The 19,964-nt window shown below is 37.9% G+C and overlaps 1 protein-coding gene across 1 annotated transcript in view; it reads left to right on the forward strand.

Annotated features, from left to right (window-relative positions):
• tjp1b (tight junction protein 1b) overlaps window positions 1–19,516 on the forward strand; it is a 39,863-nt gene extending 20,347 nt beyond the window's left edge. The window contains exon 3 of the mRNA XM_015049911.1: window positions 19,251–19,516. Coding sequence (XP_014905397.1) covers window positions 19,251–19,500 — 250 coding nt within the window. The 3' untranslated portion in view covers window positions 19,501–19,516. The remainder of the gene's footprint in view (window positions 1–19,250) is intronic.
• The last annotated feature ends 448 nt before the right edge of the window (window positions 19,517–19,964 follow it).

The following is a 19,964-nucleotide window of genomic DNA, read 5'->3' on the forward strand; positions in this document are numbered from 1 at the left end:
AGAAATAAAAACAAAAAAACACAGAGAGAGAGAAAAACAAAAAATATATATATATATATATATATATATATATATATATATATATATATATATTTATTTATAAACAGAAAACCCTGCAGAGATCCAACAAATCCAGCATTCTTCAACTTAATATTAATGAAATCTCACAATTTGGTGCATTATTTATATTCTGCAAGTTATGTTTAAAATACAGAATAGTATCATACCAGCACATTTGCAAAAAAAAATAAAAAATTCTAAAAATTTATTAAGATGTATTGAATTAAATAAGTGTTCACTTCTTGGTAAACAAATAATTTATTTCTCTCTCCCCTGATTTCTTGTTCTCTTGTTTTTTTAAAACCTGTTTGTAATAAATAAAAGTGAAAAGATAAATAAAAATAAAAGAGATATTGCAAAAACTACTTCTGCACACAGGCAGTTTCACAAGTGAGGAATATTCCGGTAGATAAGGACTCAAGGTTGAGGGAAAAGCAAGTTTCGTCTAAAGGAACCTTGATTCCTGTTAGTCATGTTACAAAGACATTCTTGTAAATAATGGGAAGACACAGGTTTCGCCCTAATATTAGCTCACACACACACAGTAGAAAGCCAAAACACTTTAAATAAAAAAAACAAACTAAATACTACTGTAAAAGTGATAACAGAATATTTCTAACAGATATAAATTATAATTTGAGAGGGTCAGAAGATTTTTCTTTAAAAAAGCAACATATATATATAAATAAATGGAACTTTATAGGAGAAAGGATCAATTTAATATTTTAAGGTATAATGAAGTATATATATGTAAAATATTTTTTAATATATACATTTTGCCTGTTTTGTGTTTAAAGCTGTATCTGAATGGATGGTTAGTTGGTGCTTAGTCGCTTACAGTTCAGCAAATTGACTTTTTTCTTCAAGCTGCTCCTCTTCACTCAAAATTTTTGTTTATGTCGACATGTTCATTTAAAGCTCAAAATGAATTAAGTAAATCTTAGGAAACTAAAAAGTAAAGGCTAACTCAGCATGAAGTTGTGAAAGGTTTAATAGCTTTGGTTTCAGTTTTGTCTTGCCAAATCGTAGGAAACTCACAGCTTCAGCAGTCTGCTCCTCTTCTGTGTCCGCCCTGCAGGCCCTGTATGTGTTTATAGATCTGCTTTTTTATGGTTCTCTTTTTTTCCTCCGAGTTAGAAATTCGCTAGCAAGAGGAGAACTGTCTGTAAAGCAGCTGTTCGGTGTTTCTGAACGATGCCTAATCGCCTGTCCGTATGAGGCAGTTGTCGCCATTGGCAGCATATATAAGGGTAGTGCAGTCGCCCTAGGAATAACACTTGTAAATGTCACTAATGTAAACTTGTAAAGTTTGATTGTGTAAACAGCAACTCCTAAGGTTAGACTTCTGAAAGTATAAACAAAACAGAGGAAAGAAGAAGATGGGAGTAACGTAAAGTAATCCGCGCAGGCCTCGATGTGTGGAAGCAACCGATAAAGGAGAGGACAGCTCAGATTTATAGCAGAAATGTTGCTGCTGTGAGGCAACGTTGACAACCACAACACCACCGAGCAGCGCTGCAGAAATAAACCTTAACACTAGTTTGGCGCGTGTGGAAATGCTCAAATATTTTATCAATGTTAGTCAGGAAAAAGGAGCATGAGAAACTGGAGAAATACCAGGGCCTCAGAGAGGAACTGGAGAAGGCCTGGAAGGTGAAGACCACAGTGGTGCCTGTGGTCATTGGGGCCCTTGGGGCAGTCACCCCCAAACTGGAGCAGTGGCTCAAACAGATCCCAGGAACAACATCAGACATCTCAGTCCAGAAATGTGCAGTTCTAGGCACAGCCAAGATACTGGAGGAGAACCCTCAAGCTCCCAGGCCTCTGGTAGAGGACCCAAGCTCAGAGGATGAAAGAGACCACCCACGGAGGGTGAGAGGGGAATATAAAATATACATAATGTGTGTATACATGGGGTATGTGGAGAAAATACACCCAAATAGCTACTGAAACTGCAAATCTATAGCCCAGAATTAACAATTTCAGCTATATTTAATGTTAGGAGGTTTTTCTGCTTTAATATAAATAGTATTTATCTAATGTCTGATAGCTAAGAAGCAGAGTTAGGGTATTTTTTCTTGGTGTTTTTTAATTGTATTTTTTATTATTTTTGTGGTTTTTCCATTAGAAAACTGAGTTGAAATGTTAAAAATAAAATCTTGATAATAAAGATAGCATGCTGAAACTGCTGTTATTTCACAGGACGCTTCCTTGTTAAAGACGACGTTAAAGAAGAAAGTCGCTCATTTATATACAGTCTTTGCACCAGGTTTAGATTGGTTTTGTACACTTGCACTTTAATCTTGACATTATGGCGTTACTCCCAAACAAAAAGGTTTTTCGTTGTGTATCTGGAAAAAAATGCATTTACACTTCGGTGGAATGAAAAGTCAAATATCACTGGAAACTATGCAGTATTTAGGCTGATGGCATAAATGTTTCCTACTTTTCTTTAAAGCTACAGTAGTACATAACTTTTATAAAAAGTCTGTTTTGCCTGTATTCATCTGCTTTGCGCAGCTGAATACAGGTTACAAGTTTGACGTCATTGTTTCTAAATGTATTTTTCAGTTCGTGTTTACATGGAAGTGATTTTAATTGCATTTCTCTAAAGTTTCACCAAAACATGTTTAATTTAATTTATTTGATTAGAACAGCACATGTTAATCAACATTACTACAATTCCTGGCAGTGTAAATATGCAGGAATTGGCACAATATCTAAATTACAAGAAAGCAGAAAAAACAAAATAAAATTTTCTTTCAATGTGAAGCTTTAACAAAAACTGCAGGTACACATGTGTCTGGTGAATTTTTGGTTAAAACATGTTTGTTTTTCATTCAATGGGTAGAAAATTCTGAAGTATTACTCAAGTAAGAGTAGCAATACTTCATAATAAAATTACTCAAGTAAAATTAAAAAGTACAGCATTGTAAAAATACTCCTAAAAGTAGATTAAAAAAAACATTACTCAAGTAAATGTAATTGACTGAATGTAACTGGTTTACAACACAACTCTTTCCTTTGGATTGGACCTTGCAAACACAACAAAATATTTGCATTATTTTGCTGTCATTGGTGTTGTGTAATAACAAATTACAAATAGATATATAAATGTATTTTCTTAATTTAGTTATTTCAGCTTTAATCTTGCAATGACTGCAACACCAACACACAAAAAAAAACCTTCTTCCTTAATTTAATTTTTCTCCAACTGGCCCTGGTATTCCCTCACACAGAGGGGACCAAGGTGCTCAGGGAGCTCTCAGTTTCTAGCTACGCCCCTGTCGCAGCTTCCCCTGCTTCCGGGAACTATTGCATAACACCAAAGCGTCTCCGCTTTCTCCAACGGAGAGGCGAGGTGTAATTTATTTAGGCAAACTTTGGGCTTCCCGAACAGCTAGTACAGCATCTCTGAGCGACTCCAAACAACCTCCCTCTCTTCCTCGCTCCTCCTCCTCCTCCTCCCTTCTGACTACACTGTACACACACGCACAGACACACGCGTGCACGCGCATCCCCCCCCCTTCCTCCACCTCCACGCACCCACGCGCGCGCGCGAACGCCTGGACGCTGCAGCGTTTTTAAGAGAGTGTTTCCAACCTTGGCTAGGAGGGAGGGAGGAGGCAGGAGGAAGGAGATAATGTCCAAATCCCGACCGTGTGCATTATTTTTTATATAAATATATATAAAAATATATATTACAAAAAAAAAAAAAAAACACCCCTCAACAGCACGCTGATAAATAACCAATCGAATGGATCGGCGGTCCGGTTGCGAGCGCTAGAGCCCGGCCAGCGTGTCATTGCAGACATGGGTCGCAGCGGTACGGCACCTTTCGCTCAGCTCCTTGGGGAGTGTTTTCACTGTCAGTCCTTCAGCGCTGGAAATGGCGTTGTGATGCTGAGCGCGGAAGACGCAGCGGAGGCGGATGCCAAGGAGGAATAGAGAAATATATGATCACCTGCGCTTTTCTTTGGGTTGGATTTTTAGTAGCGGTGGACAGTACCATGGTGAATTACCAGAAATACATTACTGTTATGCAGCTGGCTCTGGGGGTGACCGCTGTCAACAAAGAACATTGTCTTCCACCCAGGAAGCGAATGTGGTGAGTATGATGAATCTTGGTGCGGATCAGGATGATGATGATGATGATGCAGGTTTGGTTGGAGGGTAGGTGGAGTTGGCGGTGTTGTTCGCCGCCTTTACGTCTGTCAAAATACGGTGAGCCGAGAAAAAAAGAAAAATGTAGCCGGCTCATTCTGTGGAGTGACATAATACTCGTATCAGGCACTGCAGCCAGCCTGCTGCACCGTGTTGCAACCATCACACCTACGCCGTGTGCTTGTGCATGAGTGCTCGCCGTCAGTTTATAAAGTTGGATGTAGTAGGGGTGAAGCCATGGCCTCATTCATTGTTTCCTCTCCTCATAACTTCATGTGTCCAGCCCTCTTCCTGCTTCTCCCCCTCTCCTCTGTGACTGATTAATAAAAACTAAAGCATGAAACATCATCTTCTCATTTCTGTGTCCGTAATAAACATCTCTCTGCCTCCAGCATGTGTTTGTGTCCTGTCTGTCCACCACACCAGTGTCCTCATTACTCCACTTTTAGTGCAGTCTCCACCTTTCACTTTGCTTCTGTGGCCTTGTCTGTTTGTTTACTTCGAGGCAGCTTTCCCCTCTTATTCCTCTTCTTCACTGTAAAGCGGATTGCCGCGACGTGTGTGACACCGGATCCCTAATTATAGCTGGATTAGTTTGAAAGCAAAGGCAGTTAATTAGGACTCAGCAGCGCCCTGATAGTGATTTACACAAAGATCTCTTAGACATGGCTTCATTGTATGAGAAGCTTTACAGTTATCATCACATCTAAAACCCAAACCCAATAGTGACTATCTATTGGGTTTGGACTATCTTTAGTGGAAATTTTAGCATCAGCTTTTTACAAGATAAATATCAGCTAACTAATGATCATGTTAATTTTTTTGCCATGAATGTCCGCAAAGGCTGTTTGTGCCAGAATGTATTGCTGAAAACCATTAATAAACTGTTCAAATATTAATAAATAGATATAGATAAGATCTTAAAATTAATTAACAAGTCCTTTCAGAATTTTGTGATTTTTGGGGGGACTTTTTGCAATTAAAATCACGGATTTTGTGATGCAAATTTAGACATATTTGCAAGAAATTTTGTGCTTATGTATGACGTTAAATGTGACTTTTTGTTACTCTGTATTGATCACAGACTATAGCTTAACATCAAGTAAGGCTGAGGAAGAAGTGTGGTAAGAGTAAAAAATACTGCCACCTGCAGGTGGCATAGCATCACTTAAACCCCAAATTTTGACTAATTTTGCATAAAATTTTCAATAAACTCAGTTATTCATTAGCATGAAAAACTGCAGGGATCTATTGATTTTGCATGAATTTGTGCAAAACAAATGGAGGGATTGAAGGATGTAATTTGCTGATTTGAATCTAGAGGGCCACATAAAAAGCTGTGGCAGACCGAGTTTGGCTCCCAGGCCTTGAGTTTGACACATGTAACGTAGAGCTAAAAAGCACAAGTAGTCAAAAGATGGGAACCTCCAGTAAAAACTAAACCAGAATCTAGTACTTAATGTTCCTTTACTAACCCTTAAAAAGTAGCTCAGGATTTTTGAAGTGCGGTTCTGCTATGAGTTTCTAGTTTCTAAGTGTCTTGTTACCTTCGTTGAGTTTAAATCCAGAACAAGTCGTCCAGGATGCAGAAACCAATCTGGATCTCTGAAACATCACAGCAGGTTTTCACCGTTGTCTCCAACGGTCAGTTATTTAACAAACCCTCCCCCAAAAAATCAACAATCAGAACATGGTCCATTAAGAGTAGCAGTTTGATTAAAAGTAAGGCAGTGAAGACAAAATTAAATGTCACTTACATTTCTATAATAATTTTGTTTTTGTATATTTTGTTTTACATCAGAGTGATGGGTAGGATAGGAAATATTTTACATGCTCAGTTCATGTTTCACACAGGAAGATAATTGGTGGCGGACTGCCTCCATCCCTTAGTTCCCTTGTAACTCATCTCTGTTCTCTGTAATTCTCTTTGTTACCATCTAACACATCATGGTGACGATTTAAAGGTTCATAAAGTAGATTTTGCATAAACCACTGAGGTTTTCCAAGACTGTTTTGATCTTGGCAAATGTTAGAGAAGCTCCTTCACTCTGGAAAATCATTGGTGGTGCATCACTTCCTACTTCCATTTCCTGTAAAAATAACAGCTTGTTAATTTGCACAACTGTTTTATACATGCAGAATGCTCCTCTGTTTAGACCCATTAGGCCTAAACAGTTATGTAATAGTTACTCAACCTTTGTAGTTAAGTACTTTCACAAGTTATGAAAAAAATAGTAACTCAAATGCTTAAATCTCACATTAAGGTGTTGCACTTTTAGCTTGTTTCTCAGTTTTCATCAGGGATCTACAAACCGTAGCTGCAGACCCACAAGTAGCTTTGGCTTTGTGGATTACTTGATAAATTAAACGATAAAAAATTTTTTTTGTTTGTTTTAATTTTTCATTATTTAGTTTGGTGCCCCATGAAATCACACTGACCCCGTCCTGGTACTTTTGGTCTAGAACTGCCCCTGAATGTACGATTACTGATCTTCTGTTGACTGTAGCTGAACAATTCTCTGTAACGTTCTCCAGTTAGGTGTTATTTACTGGAGACACATAGATACACTTAATTTTAGTAGATTTTAGAAAATAGCTTCAATTCATTGGTTGTCAGAGTGGGTACAAAACGTCCTCCTGTAAGGATGAATGCTCAGTACAGAATGTCCCATCTTTTTTTCTACCCAAAAAAGTCTAGGGTTGAACAACCCAAAAAAAAAAAACGGCGGTACAAAAGGCTAAGAGGAGACATTACCTGACCCTGAAAGAAAATAATTTGCTTCTTTGTAAATGCAAAGAAGTCGGTGACAACTTAAGGGGACCTATTATGAAAATTCACAATTTGCATGTTTTTATGCTTCCATTTTGTTCACAACTGCTTCTAAAGCCACCTTTGGCAATAAGATGCTTTATTGGTGTCTGGAAAATGAGGCATTTCAAAAACCTCCCAATTGTTAAGTCACAATCAACAGGTGCTGCGCTGTTACCTAGCAACCCAAGCAGAGCTCCTGGACTTTTGGTCAGCTGATTTTACCAATGTATGCACTACAATGGCTGCTGGAAAAGACAAGTTGTTTTTGGCTTACCATCCAGAAACAACTTGTTGCCTTCTTGTTGTTTGTGCAGGAGGCTCCACTTCTGCTTTTCAAAGATGCACAGTTTTATAATAGCGTATCTGTTTCAACCATTTTTAGGTAATGCAAATGCTGAAAAGGGGGGGCATGGCCAGCAGCACCTTATTTGGATTTAAAGTGACAAGACGCCCTAAAACAGCTCATTCGGAAAGCAGCTCAAAATCGGCAGAACTCAGCGGATTAAAAATAATCTTGTGCAAAAAATGTAACGAACATGTTTCATATAAACCATAGAGTTTTTCTAATATGTTAAAGAAAAAACAATAGTTCACCTTTAAAGATTCTTAAATGCTGTTAAAATGAGCATGTAAGATGTTTTGAGATTAGAGTCATGCAGGACAGTATAGAGCTGCACTGGTTCAGCTGATTAGCTGTTAGTTTCAGCTTCTTGGACCATCTAATCTGGATTCATACGATATGAAATGAAACACGGTCTCTACAGTGGGTTGCATATCAGCCGCTTGCAAACTTATGGCCAACTCTCATTTCAGATCAAACTCAACTTATCAATTTTATAGTTGGATTTGCCAAATTGCTCGATAACCAAGCTAACCCCATACCTTCTAATGTATTTTCTCGGCATTCAATTAAAAAGAATATCGAGACATAATCTGAGAAGTTTCAAATACAATGTTTATTTTATTATCTGTATAATTAAGTTTTAAACATATCAGCTTCTTTTTTTATGTGGAATTTTTCCACTCTGTATATTTAAAATGTTCAGTCTCAGTAAAAATAGAACCGACAATGAAGCTTCAATCTTCAACCAAACATCCATTTTATTTTTAAACGGAAGAATTTGTAAACTGTGAAAGATTAAAGGAGACGTATACATAACCAAACTAGAAATGTGTGAATAATTTAAGATTTATAGGTTTAGTGTAAATTCTGATCACCATCTCCTTTAAAAAACTCAACGCTGTGATGGCACTGAAGTCAAAATGTTGCTGTAACCTCAGCAGGGGGTCAGAGGCTTATCACATGCAGCTTATTAGCTTTCAGTCTCCTTGGCTGATCATATTCTTTAGTCGTCGTCTTATTAGCCTAATTGCCCTTTGAGAAGAAGATGAGGGGTTTCACAGAAACTGGGGGCTCCTTTCATGTGTCAGCTCTTATTGTTGTTTTCAGTCTTCCATCTCCATAATCAAGCTTATTGTCAAAGAGGCTGTTTTGTTTCATCAGCAATGTACTAATACAAAAGGGCCAAGCTTGTTAAGTAGAAAACTTTTAATAGGTTGAGTGAAGAGCTGAGACCCTGGTCAGAGGTATTTGAGGATACATCTTGCATGAGGCTTTAAAAAACAAATCCTTAACTGGTGTTTTGTTTCATACTGTGTGTGGAGAAATGCATTACACATTTGTTAAAGGGGGATTATTCAGAATTCACATTTTGCATGTTTTTGTACTTCTCTAAGAGCAGTTTCTAAGAGCTTAAAAAAAACAAATCGTTTTTAAGCAGGTTCATGTTTTCCGCTGTCTGTAAGAGGAGCAGCTTCAAAAATCTTCAGAATCAGCAACCCAGCCAGTAACCTAGCAACCCAAGCTGAGCTCCGGCATGTTTGTCAGCTGGTTTTACTGCTCTATGTGCTCTACAATGGCTGCTGGAATAGACAAGTGTTTGGTTGTTGACTTAACCAATCAGAAACAACTTGCTACATTCTTGTTGGTTGTGCAGGACGCTCCGCTTTTGCTTTTCAAAGATGTACAGCTGTATAACTGCGCAGCCATTTGCAGCCATTTTCACGCTGCAGCCAGCAGGAACTTATTCTTATTTAGATTTAAAGTAACAAGTGTTGAGAGTAAATAATTCTGTGTTTTCCTTCTATCTCTTTTAGCTGGTTGCTAAGCTAAAGCTCGAGGAAAGGACACGTTAGGAAATGCAAATGAGAGCTATGTGTAGAGGAAAGGACACGCTAGGGAACGCCCTCTTTGGGGCGTAACTTAGATAGAGGCTGACAAAGGAGATCACAAACTCTTCTGGGGTGCCATTTTGTCTGTTACCTCCTATAGGTGGCAGGTCATGATGGACCAGCTGTAGTTTAGTATTAATGAATGGAATTCATGAACTCACTGACTCTTCTTTAACCTCATACATCAAGAACTCGGCATAAAGACAGAATAATTCTCCACATAAGACACTCTGAAAGGAGCTCAAAATAGGCAAAACTAAGTAGAATCTCATTATGTCAGAATGATTTTGTGCAAAACTGTAAAAAAAAAAAACCACGTTCTTTATATCTCACAGACCAATCCTAACCTGTTCAAGGTTTCATACGGTGTATCTAGTCGTGTCAGTCTGGTTTAATGTAAATACAGAGGCTGTATATTTCACCCCTTCACCATTTTGTACTTTCCTTTTTTTCAGTCAGCTACAGGACATTTTGCACCGATAGTCGTTTCTTTTCTCCACTGGGGAACACTTCGTTCCCTAATGTTCCTCATTTACCTGCTTTGATAAGCAATAATTTAAAATAATTTTCTATAATCTAGAAAATTATCAACTGGCTGTGGGTTACTTGTGGTTATGTAGATTCAATCTGGGAGCTTAGTTTCTTATTTCACCTGTCAACTGGCAATCAGTGGAACTAATATACATTTAAATCTACATATAGGAGTTATACATTCCCCCCCCCCTAAATTTATGAAAAAATTTAATTGAGCATAAGAAATGAAAGTATGATGGGGTAAAAATGGTGTGATCAGAAATGGTTGACAGGTGGAATTCACCCAGAACCATACTAATTGTGACAAACTATAACTGCCAAACTGTTGCTAAATATTGCAAATTTAAAAAAAAAATTTCTTTGATTCATCACAATGGAGTTTATCAGAACGGACAGTTCTTATCACTCGGCCAGAGCAAGATCCAAACTTTTTAATCAACGATCTGCTTTTTCTTTCCTGTAAAACCCTCTCACATCCCGAGTGAGAGAGCAGCTGAAACATTATTGCTCTTAAGTCACCAGTCCTCGCACGATACAAGCAAATTTGGCAAAAACCCAGAGGGAGTGTGATGACATGAATGTGCTGTGATGTTGACTTGTACACCGAGGTCATGTGTGATTGGTGTGGATTTCCAGAGGTCAGTGGGTAGAGAGGCCCTGTAACTGAGGCACAGCCTGGGGGCAAACAAACGGTCGACTATAAACTGGCGTCTGCATCAAACGCAGCATAAACTCACACTTTGTAACAGTTTGTAGAGGACAAAACTGATGAAAACATCTAAATATCTGAAGGAATCCTTTATCTTCTCTCTGCAAGAAATTAAAAACTAGCATTTTACATTTTTCCCCAGAAGGATCCTGATTGGTTTTAGAGTGCAGTAAAACCAAAAGATATCAGTCAGGGGTGTCCAAAGTGTGGCACAGGGGCCATTTGTGGTTCTTGGATTAATTTTGTGTGGCCCCTGACCACAGCTCAAGAATGGCACAGATTTGGCCATCTTTGGATTTCTATTTTCTGTGGCGAGTTTATATCTTCTTAGAAGGAAAATGTTCAGTACAACATAAAATTTTCTTTTAGTTAGTCTTTTATTTTAATATTTTACTCTAAAACAGACTTTGGCACACCCATCCATTATATTTGGCTAAGCAAAAGAAAAGTTGTAGAAGAAAATATTTCTTACAGGCAAATGTAAAATATTATTTTACTTATTGCTGTGCAGGAATTTTTTTAATTGGGAAAACCAGGAAAAATTTGACCCCTGAACACTTTCAGCTTTGGCATTTTGGCCCTCAGTGCAAAATGTTTGGACACACCCCTGATATAGGTGTTTTCACTGGAAGTTGTTGGCACAGATGTGGATGAAGACAATGAGTTAATTACCTGTAATGTTGATTACTTGATGTGAATCAGGTGAGTCTGATTAACTGGAAAGCTGGAAGTTAAAGAGCTGAAGGGACTGAGTGGGGAATGACAAAATGAATACCAGAACACAGGAACAAGTCATCATAGCATATCTAAACACTAAAGTAGCCCAGAATACAAAATATAAGAAATGCTAAATTTATTAGGATTACAGAAACTAACCTGCATAAGATAGTGGCAAAGTAATGGATAAATTAAACACATTTTTGTCACTTCTTTGTATTTTATCGCTTTCTTTTGAACAATGACTTACACAAGTCAAAATCGACGCATTTGGTTTTAAAATCATTTTTTTCATCTCTCACCATCTCCCTTTTGCAGATGAGTAAAGACTCCATGTATGACATCCTAATTGCATCATTCAGGCATATTTTTGTGTGCATGTAAGACATGAATTGAGAAAAAAGACAGAGCTTCCTCCTTTTTTTAGATGCTATTTATTCATTTTTAATTGACTGCAGGGATAACTCTGCTTCGTGTCTGGTCAAACGGTCCCAGCAGCTTCTCGCGCTGCCGCCCTCACAGTGTGTGGCGTTGAGATTACGTACTGCTCTGCCTGAACACTTGCACCTTTCACCCACCGGGTTTTATATGTGTGTGCCACGTGCGGCGCTCATTAGAGGCAGAGCAGCTCTGCTTGCCTTTGATAAAGGCAGAGTAGCGGCAGCAGCTCTCTAAATTAGGCATGCTCTTTCCAAACAGATGTTCCTCTCGCCTGCAGTCTTAAAAACCCATTCCCTTTTCTTTTTTTTGCACACAGCCCAAGAGTTGCTTTAACCTAACTCAATGAACTTTACACTCTGTTGCAAGCCTGCGAGGGGTTTACAACAAGTCTATTTTGCTTTTGTTATGTTTTTCAGATGCACTTTTCCTCCTAAATAATTATTGTGCTGCCCTTCTGCTTTATTTCTCTTTACGTGTTTTAGTGTTTATGCTGCAGAAAAGCCCTCCGGATTGCTCCCCTCTGTTAAATGTGGTACTGGCAGCGGCCAAGTTGGGAGGAATGAAGCATAACATTGCGTATTGAGCTGCTGATTAAGCAGCAGCCATAATTGCTTGAGCTAATCTTAGCTGATAGCTCCTCTAAGACAGCCTGAGGGACAGCATAAAGTCCTGCAACTGATCAATGTGTCCCCGCCCTCCCTTTGTGTTAGCGCCGGGCTTCTGCTCAGCCTTATCGGTGAGCAACCTTATTAAACTCTGTTGTGGTAATCTGGCCATCAGGTTTCTGCATTGATCTCATTTCATTAGCTTCTCAGGTGGTTTTCCTTTGTTCACACGTAGCCGCTCTTTGTTCGTCTCACGTCCAGCAGGTTGATTTCACAACAGACACGAAGTTGGTGGTCAGCATCAAACCAGCCGCTTTGCTCCTCTGTTACCGACGGCAACAGAAAAACAGGCGCCAACCTCATCTTCAACACAAATGGCAATAAATGCATATATATCACTTTAAGAGACGATCATACAATTGATAACTGAAGCATTACTTTGTAGCAAAGAGAGAAAATTAAGTTGGTGGTTAACATCAGTTCAGTAGCTTCTGCCTTCATACATTAAATAAAATACCATAAATAACCCTAAACAAACTACAGAGCAATGGTTGCCAATGAGCAGTTAACAGTTGTGCTTAAAATGCACAACATTAATCAGTCAGTCAAGTTTATTTGTGTAGCATATTTTAGCAATAAAGTGCTTGACATCATAAAAATACAAACACATAAAAGACACCATACAGTCAACAATTTAGAAATCCAGTAACAAGCATTACATTTTGATGAGTGCCATCATAAAAATGATCAATACTCATCAAATATGTTGGTCAATGTTTAATTTATTAAGGCTCAAAATGTATGCTAAAATATAATGTAAAAAACCAGAGTACAGTTATGGACGGCAACAGAAAGAAAAGAAGGGGACAAACTGTCAGTTACTGGTTGCTACGGTAACCACCAACTGCCAAGAGCAGTTACATAGCGAGTAAACATCAGCAGAAAACAACTTTTCGACAGAACAAAATGAATTTGGAGAACAAATAAACCGATTTTGACAAACTTCACAACTGTAATACTGTTAAAATAAGACCTGGCTACACGTACATAATGCTAAAAGGCGAGGGAGGGCACTCCTTTTATATCGGGGAGGAAAAACAGAGTCTTGTTTTGGTATGAGACCACCCATGGAGCGATCAAGATGCTCAGGAAAACCAGGCAGCAGATTAAGGGCTGAGGCTGCGTGCAGGGCCGTCACAGATGAGACTAATTTATTTCCAGCATTAACACTGGTCTGACATGAGCTTAAAAGTGTGCAGACCTGGAAGCTGTTCAGTCGGTTTTATGAAAGCAGTACTTTTAGCATATATGGAAATATTACTCTGCTTTCTTTGTGAATGTCAAGAGATAAGAATAAAGAGATTGAAAGCAAAGACTTGCAAAAGACACAAACCATCTCTGTTAAACCAAACAAATAGAACAGGAAATACAGAAAAACCAGCCCAAAAAGCACCCAGTTGTTCTTTTGGGAGTAAGTTTATGTTTTTTGGCGTCTGGAAAGTGACCTGTTTCAAAAATCTGCTTGTTGTTGAGTCACATTCCAGGGGCACTGCGCAGTTTCCATAGCAATCCCAGCAGAGCCCACTCCGTCACCTAGCAACCAGAACTCCAGCATGTTTGATCAGCTGCTGTATAATGGCTGCTGGAAAAGACAAGTGTTTTGTTGTTAACTTACCATATAGAAAGAACTTCTTGCATTTGTGTGAATTTCAAAGATGTACAGTTGTATAATTGTGCATCTGTTAGCAGCCATCTTCACTTGCGAGTGCAAACGTTGAGTTAGGGGGCGGGGGCTTGAAGTGAGCTAAAATATCTCGAAATAGGGAAAAATCTCATTATCTAAGAATGATTTTGTTCAGAAAATGTAAGGAAGTGGCGCAGGGGTTAAGTCACAGGTTCGATTCCCGGCCAAGTGACCTTTGCCGCATGTCTTCCGCTTTCTCTCATCACCCACTTTCCTGTCAATTCACTATTAAATAAAGACCACTAGAGCCAATAAAACCTTTAAAAAAAAGAAAATGTAAGGGACATATTTTGTATAGCACGTGTTGGAAAATGTATTCCCTGAACACACATCATCCCCACAGTGAAACTGGGGTTCCCGAATACAGGAACAGAGAACCTGGTCGAAGTCGATGGGAAGATGGATGAACTGAAAAAGAGGGCAATCCTGTAAGAAATCCTGCAAAAAGGCTAAAAAATAACTTGGACTGATTCACATTTCACCCAGACATCAGTCCTGAACGTACTGGCAGAGCTGCAATGGACTGGTGTAGATAAAAGCAAATTTATGTGTGAAAATGGCCCAGTCAATGTCCAGATATAATTGAAAATCTGTGACAAAACTTCAAACTTAATGTCCACAGATACTGACAATAAAATCTCACTGAGATTGATCTATTTTGTAAAAGTGAGAAGACATTTCAATCTCTCGATGTGCAAATTTAGAGATATCCTGCAATAGATTTGCAGCAGCAGTTGCAGCAAAAAGTAGCTTCTACATTTATTGCCTCAAGTGGGCTCAGTACAAATTTATTATACATCATTCGGGGTGTGTACATTTTGTGTTGGTCAACAAACTAACATCCCAATTTAATACATTTAGGTTTATGGTTGTAGTCTGAAGTTATATGAAAAAGTTCAAGGTGCATTTTGTGAAGCACCATATTTGTACAGCGCTTAGCTAACATTCTGCTGACTGCAGATTAAAGAGACAGTTTGGATTTTCTTTTTTAAATCAACTCGGTTTTATGGATTAATAATAAACAATCAGTATCTTTAGTCTCAGTTTATAGTAGGCCCCAATAAAACGATAGCTGTACAACCACAAAACTTTACGTTAGTGGTTTTAATCAATGTTGTATTGTCTCTTTTACTCCTTTACTTTGTGTTTGAGCAAAGTAAAATGTATTTTATTATCCTAACTATTGCCTTTGAATAATTTAACATACATAAACACAAATGGGAAGTGGCAAAGTCAAAGCATGCAGTTTTTTGCTTTTGTAATGCTCAGATTTCCTTTCATTTGCTGGAAGTTGGAAAGTCAGAACTCTAAGTTGATTCCCAAAAGTTTATTTCTACTTTTGATTGGATTTGATTAAGCCAGTGGCATACATAAATCTGTATAATCTCTATTTTTAAAATGTTCCTTTATTGTTTGAAAATTGAAATTGAAGAGAAATGCATCTTAATTGGATCTATGGCTAATAGCAACACTCCTAGAAAAAAAACATATTTATTTAGATACAGAAATATGGGCTGCAACTAGCTATTATTTTTGTTATAGATTAATCGATTAATCGAATAAAAGAATCAACCAGTTCTGTAGATGTTTGCTTAAACCTTTTTTATACAGTATCAGAAATGCTTTAGATATTCCAGTAAGCAAATACTTTAATTCCTTTTTTATAGAAGAAAAGAAACGCTTGATATTTGTAGAAAAGGGCGACAAGCTCAGCCATTTTTTATTGAGTTGAGATCAATACAGTGTAGGGCTGATCTGTTGATTATTTTTTGGATTAATGGATTAATAATTGGACTGGAAAAAGTGCTTTATAGGAAATTTGGTTTACAGAATTTGAACCAGCTAAAAATATCTCACTTCACGAGTTATGGGTAAAATATATTTACAGACAAAGATTGTTTTTTTAATCTTCAATGCAAAATGTATATAGTTTTGTACAACTTTGGCTTCATTGCTGCTCTGAATGTTGTTGTTTTTTTGAGTCTGTACACTCTAGTTAACAATTAATCAATTACTAGATTAGTTGAAGATTATTTCAATAATCGTTTCAGCCATAAAATGCCACAGATTTCCATTCAGTTGTGTTAAATTTTCTTTCTCAGTCTTTGTCCCAAACTTCTGTCCCTTCCCGCCATGATGGCCTCCAAATGACACAATTTGGAAGCAAATGCATTTTATCCAAGAAAGCCTAACAGAGCCTTTAAATAATTTAAGTGAAGAAGTCATATTTCTATTTCATTTCAGTGTCACAAATCTCCAGCGAGGCGCATCACACCTGCATATTTGTTAGAGAGGATGAAATCATTGAGTGCACACGTTATATCTGAGTCGGCAGCGTTGCTGGCATACGATGTGTTGTGCCTTTGAGGTGTTTTGGCTGAAATCCACCTCAGAATCAACATCCAAGAAACCGGTCTGTGAATGCGCAGGACTGCAGCAGCTTTGTAATACAGTCCAAGCGATTTTCTCATTAGTCATGTTTGCTGAATTGTTTATGAGAACCATCTGAGGTCAGCTGTAATTGACCAAACGTATTGTTGAAGGCTTTTACTCTGCATTTCTAGCCAGTAAGCACCTCTATCTGCCTCAGGCAACTATTGAATTAATGCAGATAGAAAAGTGGAGGGTGCTTTTCTCTTTCTCCCCCATCGCTGTTCATCTTTTCCTCCCATGATGTTTCATGTGTTCAGACCTCTGCTGCTCAGCATATAAAAGCATATCTATTAGCCTAGGTAATGCTAATTTATTATTTAGTTGGATGAGAGCCAACTACAGCACCAAATGAACACAATGAACTCTACCAGCAATCCATTTGTTCGTAAACTAAAATGGTTCCTTTTTCTGATAAGAATCAAGCTGTTAGTTTACTCTCCAGCTCATCATAGTAGCAGTTTCTCATTTCTTACAACAAATTGTAAAATCCTATTGGACTTGCTTATGTCACATCATTTAAAATTAAATGTATTTGTGTTGAAGCTAATACTCCTCATGTCATTGCTTTAGTCTTTGCATACAATTGAGATAGTTATCAAAATCTATTTTAAGGTGAGTTTTTCCAGCACCACATTTCACTATGATCAGACTTGGGTAGTAATTAGTTACATTTACTTAATTACTTTTACTTGAGTAACTTTTTTGAAAACATGTGCTTTTAGGACTATTTTTTGCTACGCTATACATTTCACTTTTATTTGAGTACTTTTATTATGAAGTGTCGCTACTTTTACTTGAGTAAAATTTGTGTATTTTCTACCCACTGAATGAAAAATTAACATCTTTAAACCAAAAATTCAGCAGACAACCTATGGTTTTTATTAAAGTTTCTGAAGTTTTATATTCAGTTTATTTTTGCCTGATTTTATATTTTGCTTCTTATATGAAATATTGTTATTTTCATCCTTAAAATACCACAATTTCCACTTAACTTTATATTTTTGTCCATCTAATTGTGTAATTTTTAAATATTATATGACTTATATTTTTGATCAGTTAGTCGCTACTTGAGCAGACTTTTTACCAATACCTTTTTACTCTTATTTGAGTAATTTTTTTTTTTACTTTTAGTAAAATTTTTGGGTACACTACCCACCTCTGACTGCAATATGATATGATTTCTTTCTGTTAATATCTTGAGATGGTATGTACATAATACATCAGGGACAAGGTAAAATGTTTGACATTTTATGTCATTAAATGTCTCTCAGACACCTGACTGGTGAGAATAAAACACTAATTTAACAAAAAATTGTCCAATGATTAATGTTTGACGTGTAAAGTGTCTGTCAACCTTTATTTTAATTACACAGGGCAGTAAGTCACTGAGCCATTAATAATATTCATTACACTGAAACAATCCAAGCAAATCGGGTTAAGATAAATTGCCTTCCTGCTCAAATTAAATGTTTAAACACAATATGCAAAACAAGTTACAAAAAAATCTCTAAAATATGTTCTCAATAAGTTTTATAAATAAATTTGGTAATTCTAACTAACCAAGAAAAGTTTAGTCTGATTTAACTTCAGACAGTGAGAATAAAATGTCTGTAAATCTTGTCCATATGTCTTTAAACATATGGACTAGAGATACATATGTATTTATTTATTTTATAGTATTTAAAGTAACATTTTTTTAAACCCTTCAGTTTTTTTCTGTTATTTATAGATGTGTGTCAGTTTTTCAGAATGCAGCTGTCCAGCTTAGCTATACTTTTAATGTAAAAAGTGTTTTGTTGCTCCTGTGGGGAGTAATTCTGCAGTATAAATTCATGCAGACTCTGGCAAAAAAAATATATATGTATGAGTATATTTCAGTTTGCTTTAATGATCTGGTCCGTTTTATCAAAAGTAGCAGGCAGACCTATTGCTGTGCATATCAGTTCCTCAAAGCCTGACTCTGTGTATCCCTTGTGGGCTGGGCAGACGTTGGGATCTCCCAGAATGTTCTGGAAACTTTCACCAGGGACGGGAATGTCCGTGTTCCCTCCTGGACCTATTAGCTTAGCCAGTGTTTCCCAGTCCTGGTCCTCAGGCACAGAGTCCTGCGAAGTTAAGATGTTTTGCTGCTTTAGCATTCCTGACTTCATTTGATAGACGGTTAATATTGAACTACAATCATTTGAATCAGGTGTGTTGAAACATGTAAAACATGGAGGAAAAACACTGGAAAACATCAACCCAATTAACATTAGACAAGTGGGGATGGATGGATGGATGGATGGATGGATGGATGGATGGATGGATGGATGGATGGATGGATGGATGGATGGATGGGTGGGTGGGTGGGTTGGTTGGTTGGTTGGTTGGTTGGTTGGTTGGTTGGTTGGCTGGCTGAATGTTTGGACGGATGAATGTTTGGGTAAATGGTTGGTTGGTGGGTTGGTTGGGTGGTTGGGTGGTTGGGTGGTTGGTTGGTTGGTTGGTTGGTTGGTTGGTTGGGTGGTTGGTTGGGTGGTTGGTTGGATGGGTGGGTGGGTAGATGGGTGGTTGGTGGGTTGGTGGGTTGGATGGATGGATGGCTGAACGGATGGACGGACTGAACAACCAGTGATATTTTCTGTCCTGTCTCTTTAAACGCCATTTCTGGCCTCCTGCAGAGAACATCCAGTCTAAATCCACTGGATGTGATTTTTTACTGGACATTCTTCTTCATGTTCCTCACTACTCGCTTTTGGCTCTCTGCGCCCTCAGTACCATGCTTTCTGTGTTCCTGACCGTGTCTTTTCCTGACCTCAGGCATCACCCCAGCCCGACTGCCGGCTCCGTCACAGCAGCCTCCTCCGCGAGCACCGTTCAGGGTAAGCCATCACTCCGCCGCATCAAGGGCCGCATCCACCGGAGCAAGAGCCTGGACAGCATCGACCTGCTCGACTCCAACGTGAGTAAACTGACTGACACGTCGACATTATCTATTAATGAACTATATCGATCGCCTTCAGGCGCTGTAATGTATGACCAAAATGTACAGACCTGCAGACAAAGATGAAATTAATTTCTCACGGCTGGAGGCGCTCAGTGCTGACACAGCCATCTTGAAATAATACGCCACCTAAACAAAGTTGCACAAATCTTATCCCTGTCATTGGGTCACAAAGAAAGCACAACTATTAACTGTTATTTTTTGCAAATGATGTATATACTTATATAGCTGGATGTTTAGAAAGCTTTTGATGGGTTTGTTTTGTGGCTTTGTTGGAACAAATGCTCTGAGTTTGCTGACTTATTGCTTAGATTTGCTCATTTTTCTCTTTATAATTGTTGTTTAAGGAAGTCAGCTCTATGCAGAAAAATGTGTGGGCACCCATGTTTAAAGATGTTTGAAAAACAGTGAAGTTGACCCATTATGCAAAATTTCTATTTTGCACGTTATATTACACGTCCATTTCAGTTTAATTCAAAATTCAAAAATATTTTATTCCTCCCAAAGAGAAAAAAAATTAAATTAAACTA

This window comes from Poecilia latipinna, unplaced genomic scaffold (assembly GCF_001443285.1).
Source record: "Poecilia latipinna isolate Pla-1442-1.1 unplaced genomic scaffold, P_latipinna-1.0 Scaffold965, whole genome shotgun sequence".
NCBI classification, from domain to species: domain Eukaryota; kingdom Metazoa; phylum Chordata; class Actinopteri; order Cyprinodontiformes; family Poeciliidae; genus Poecilia; species Poecilia latipinna.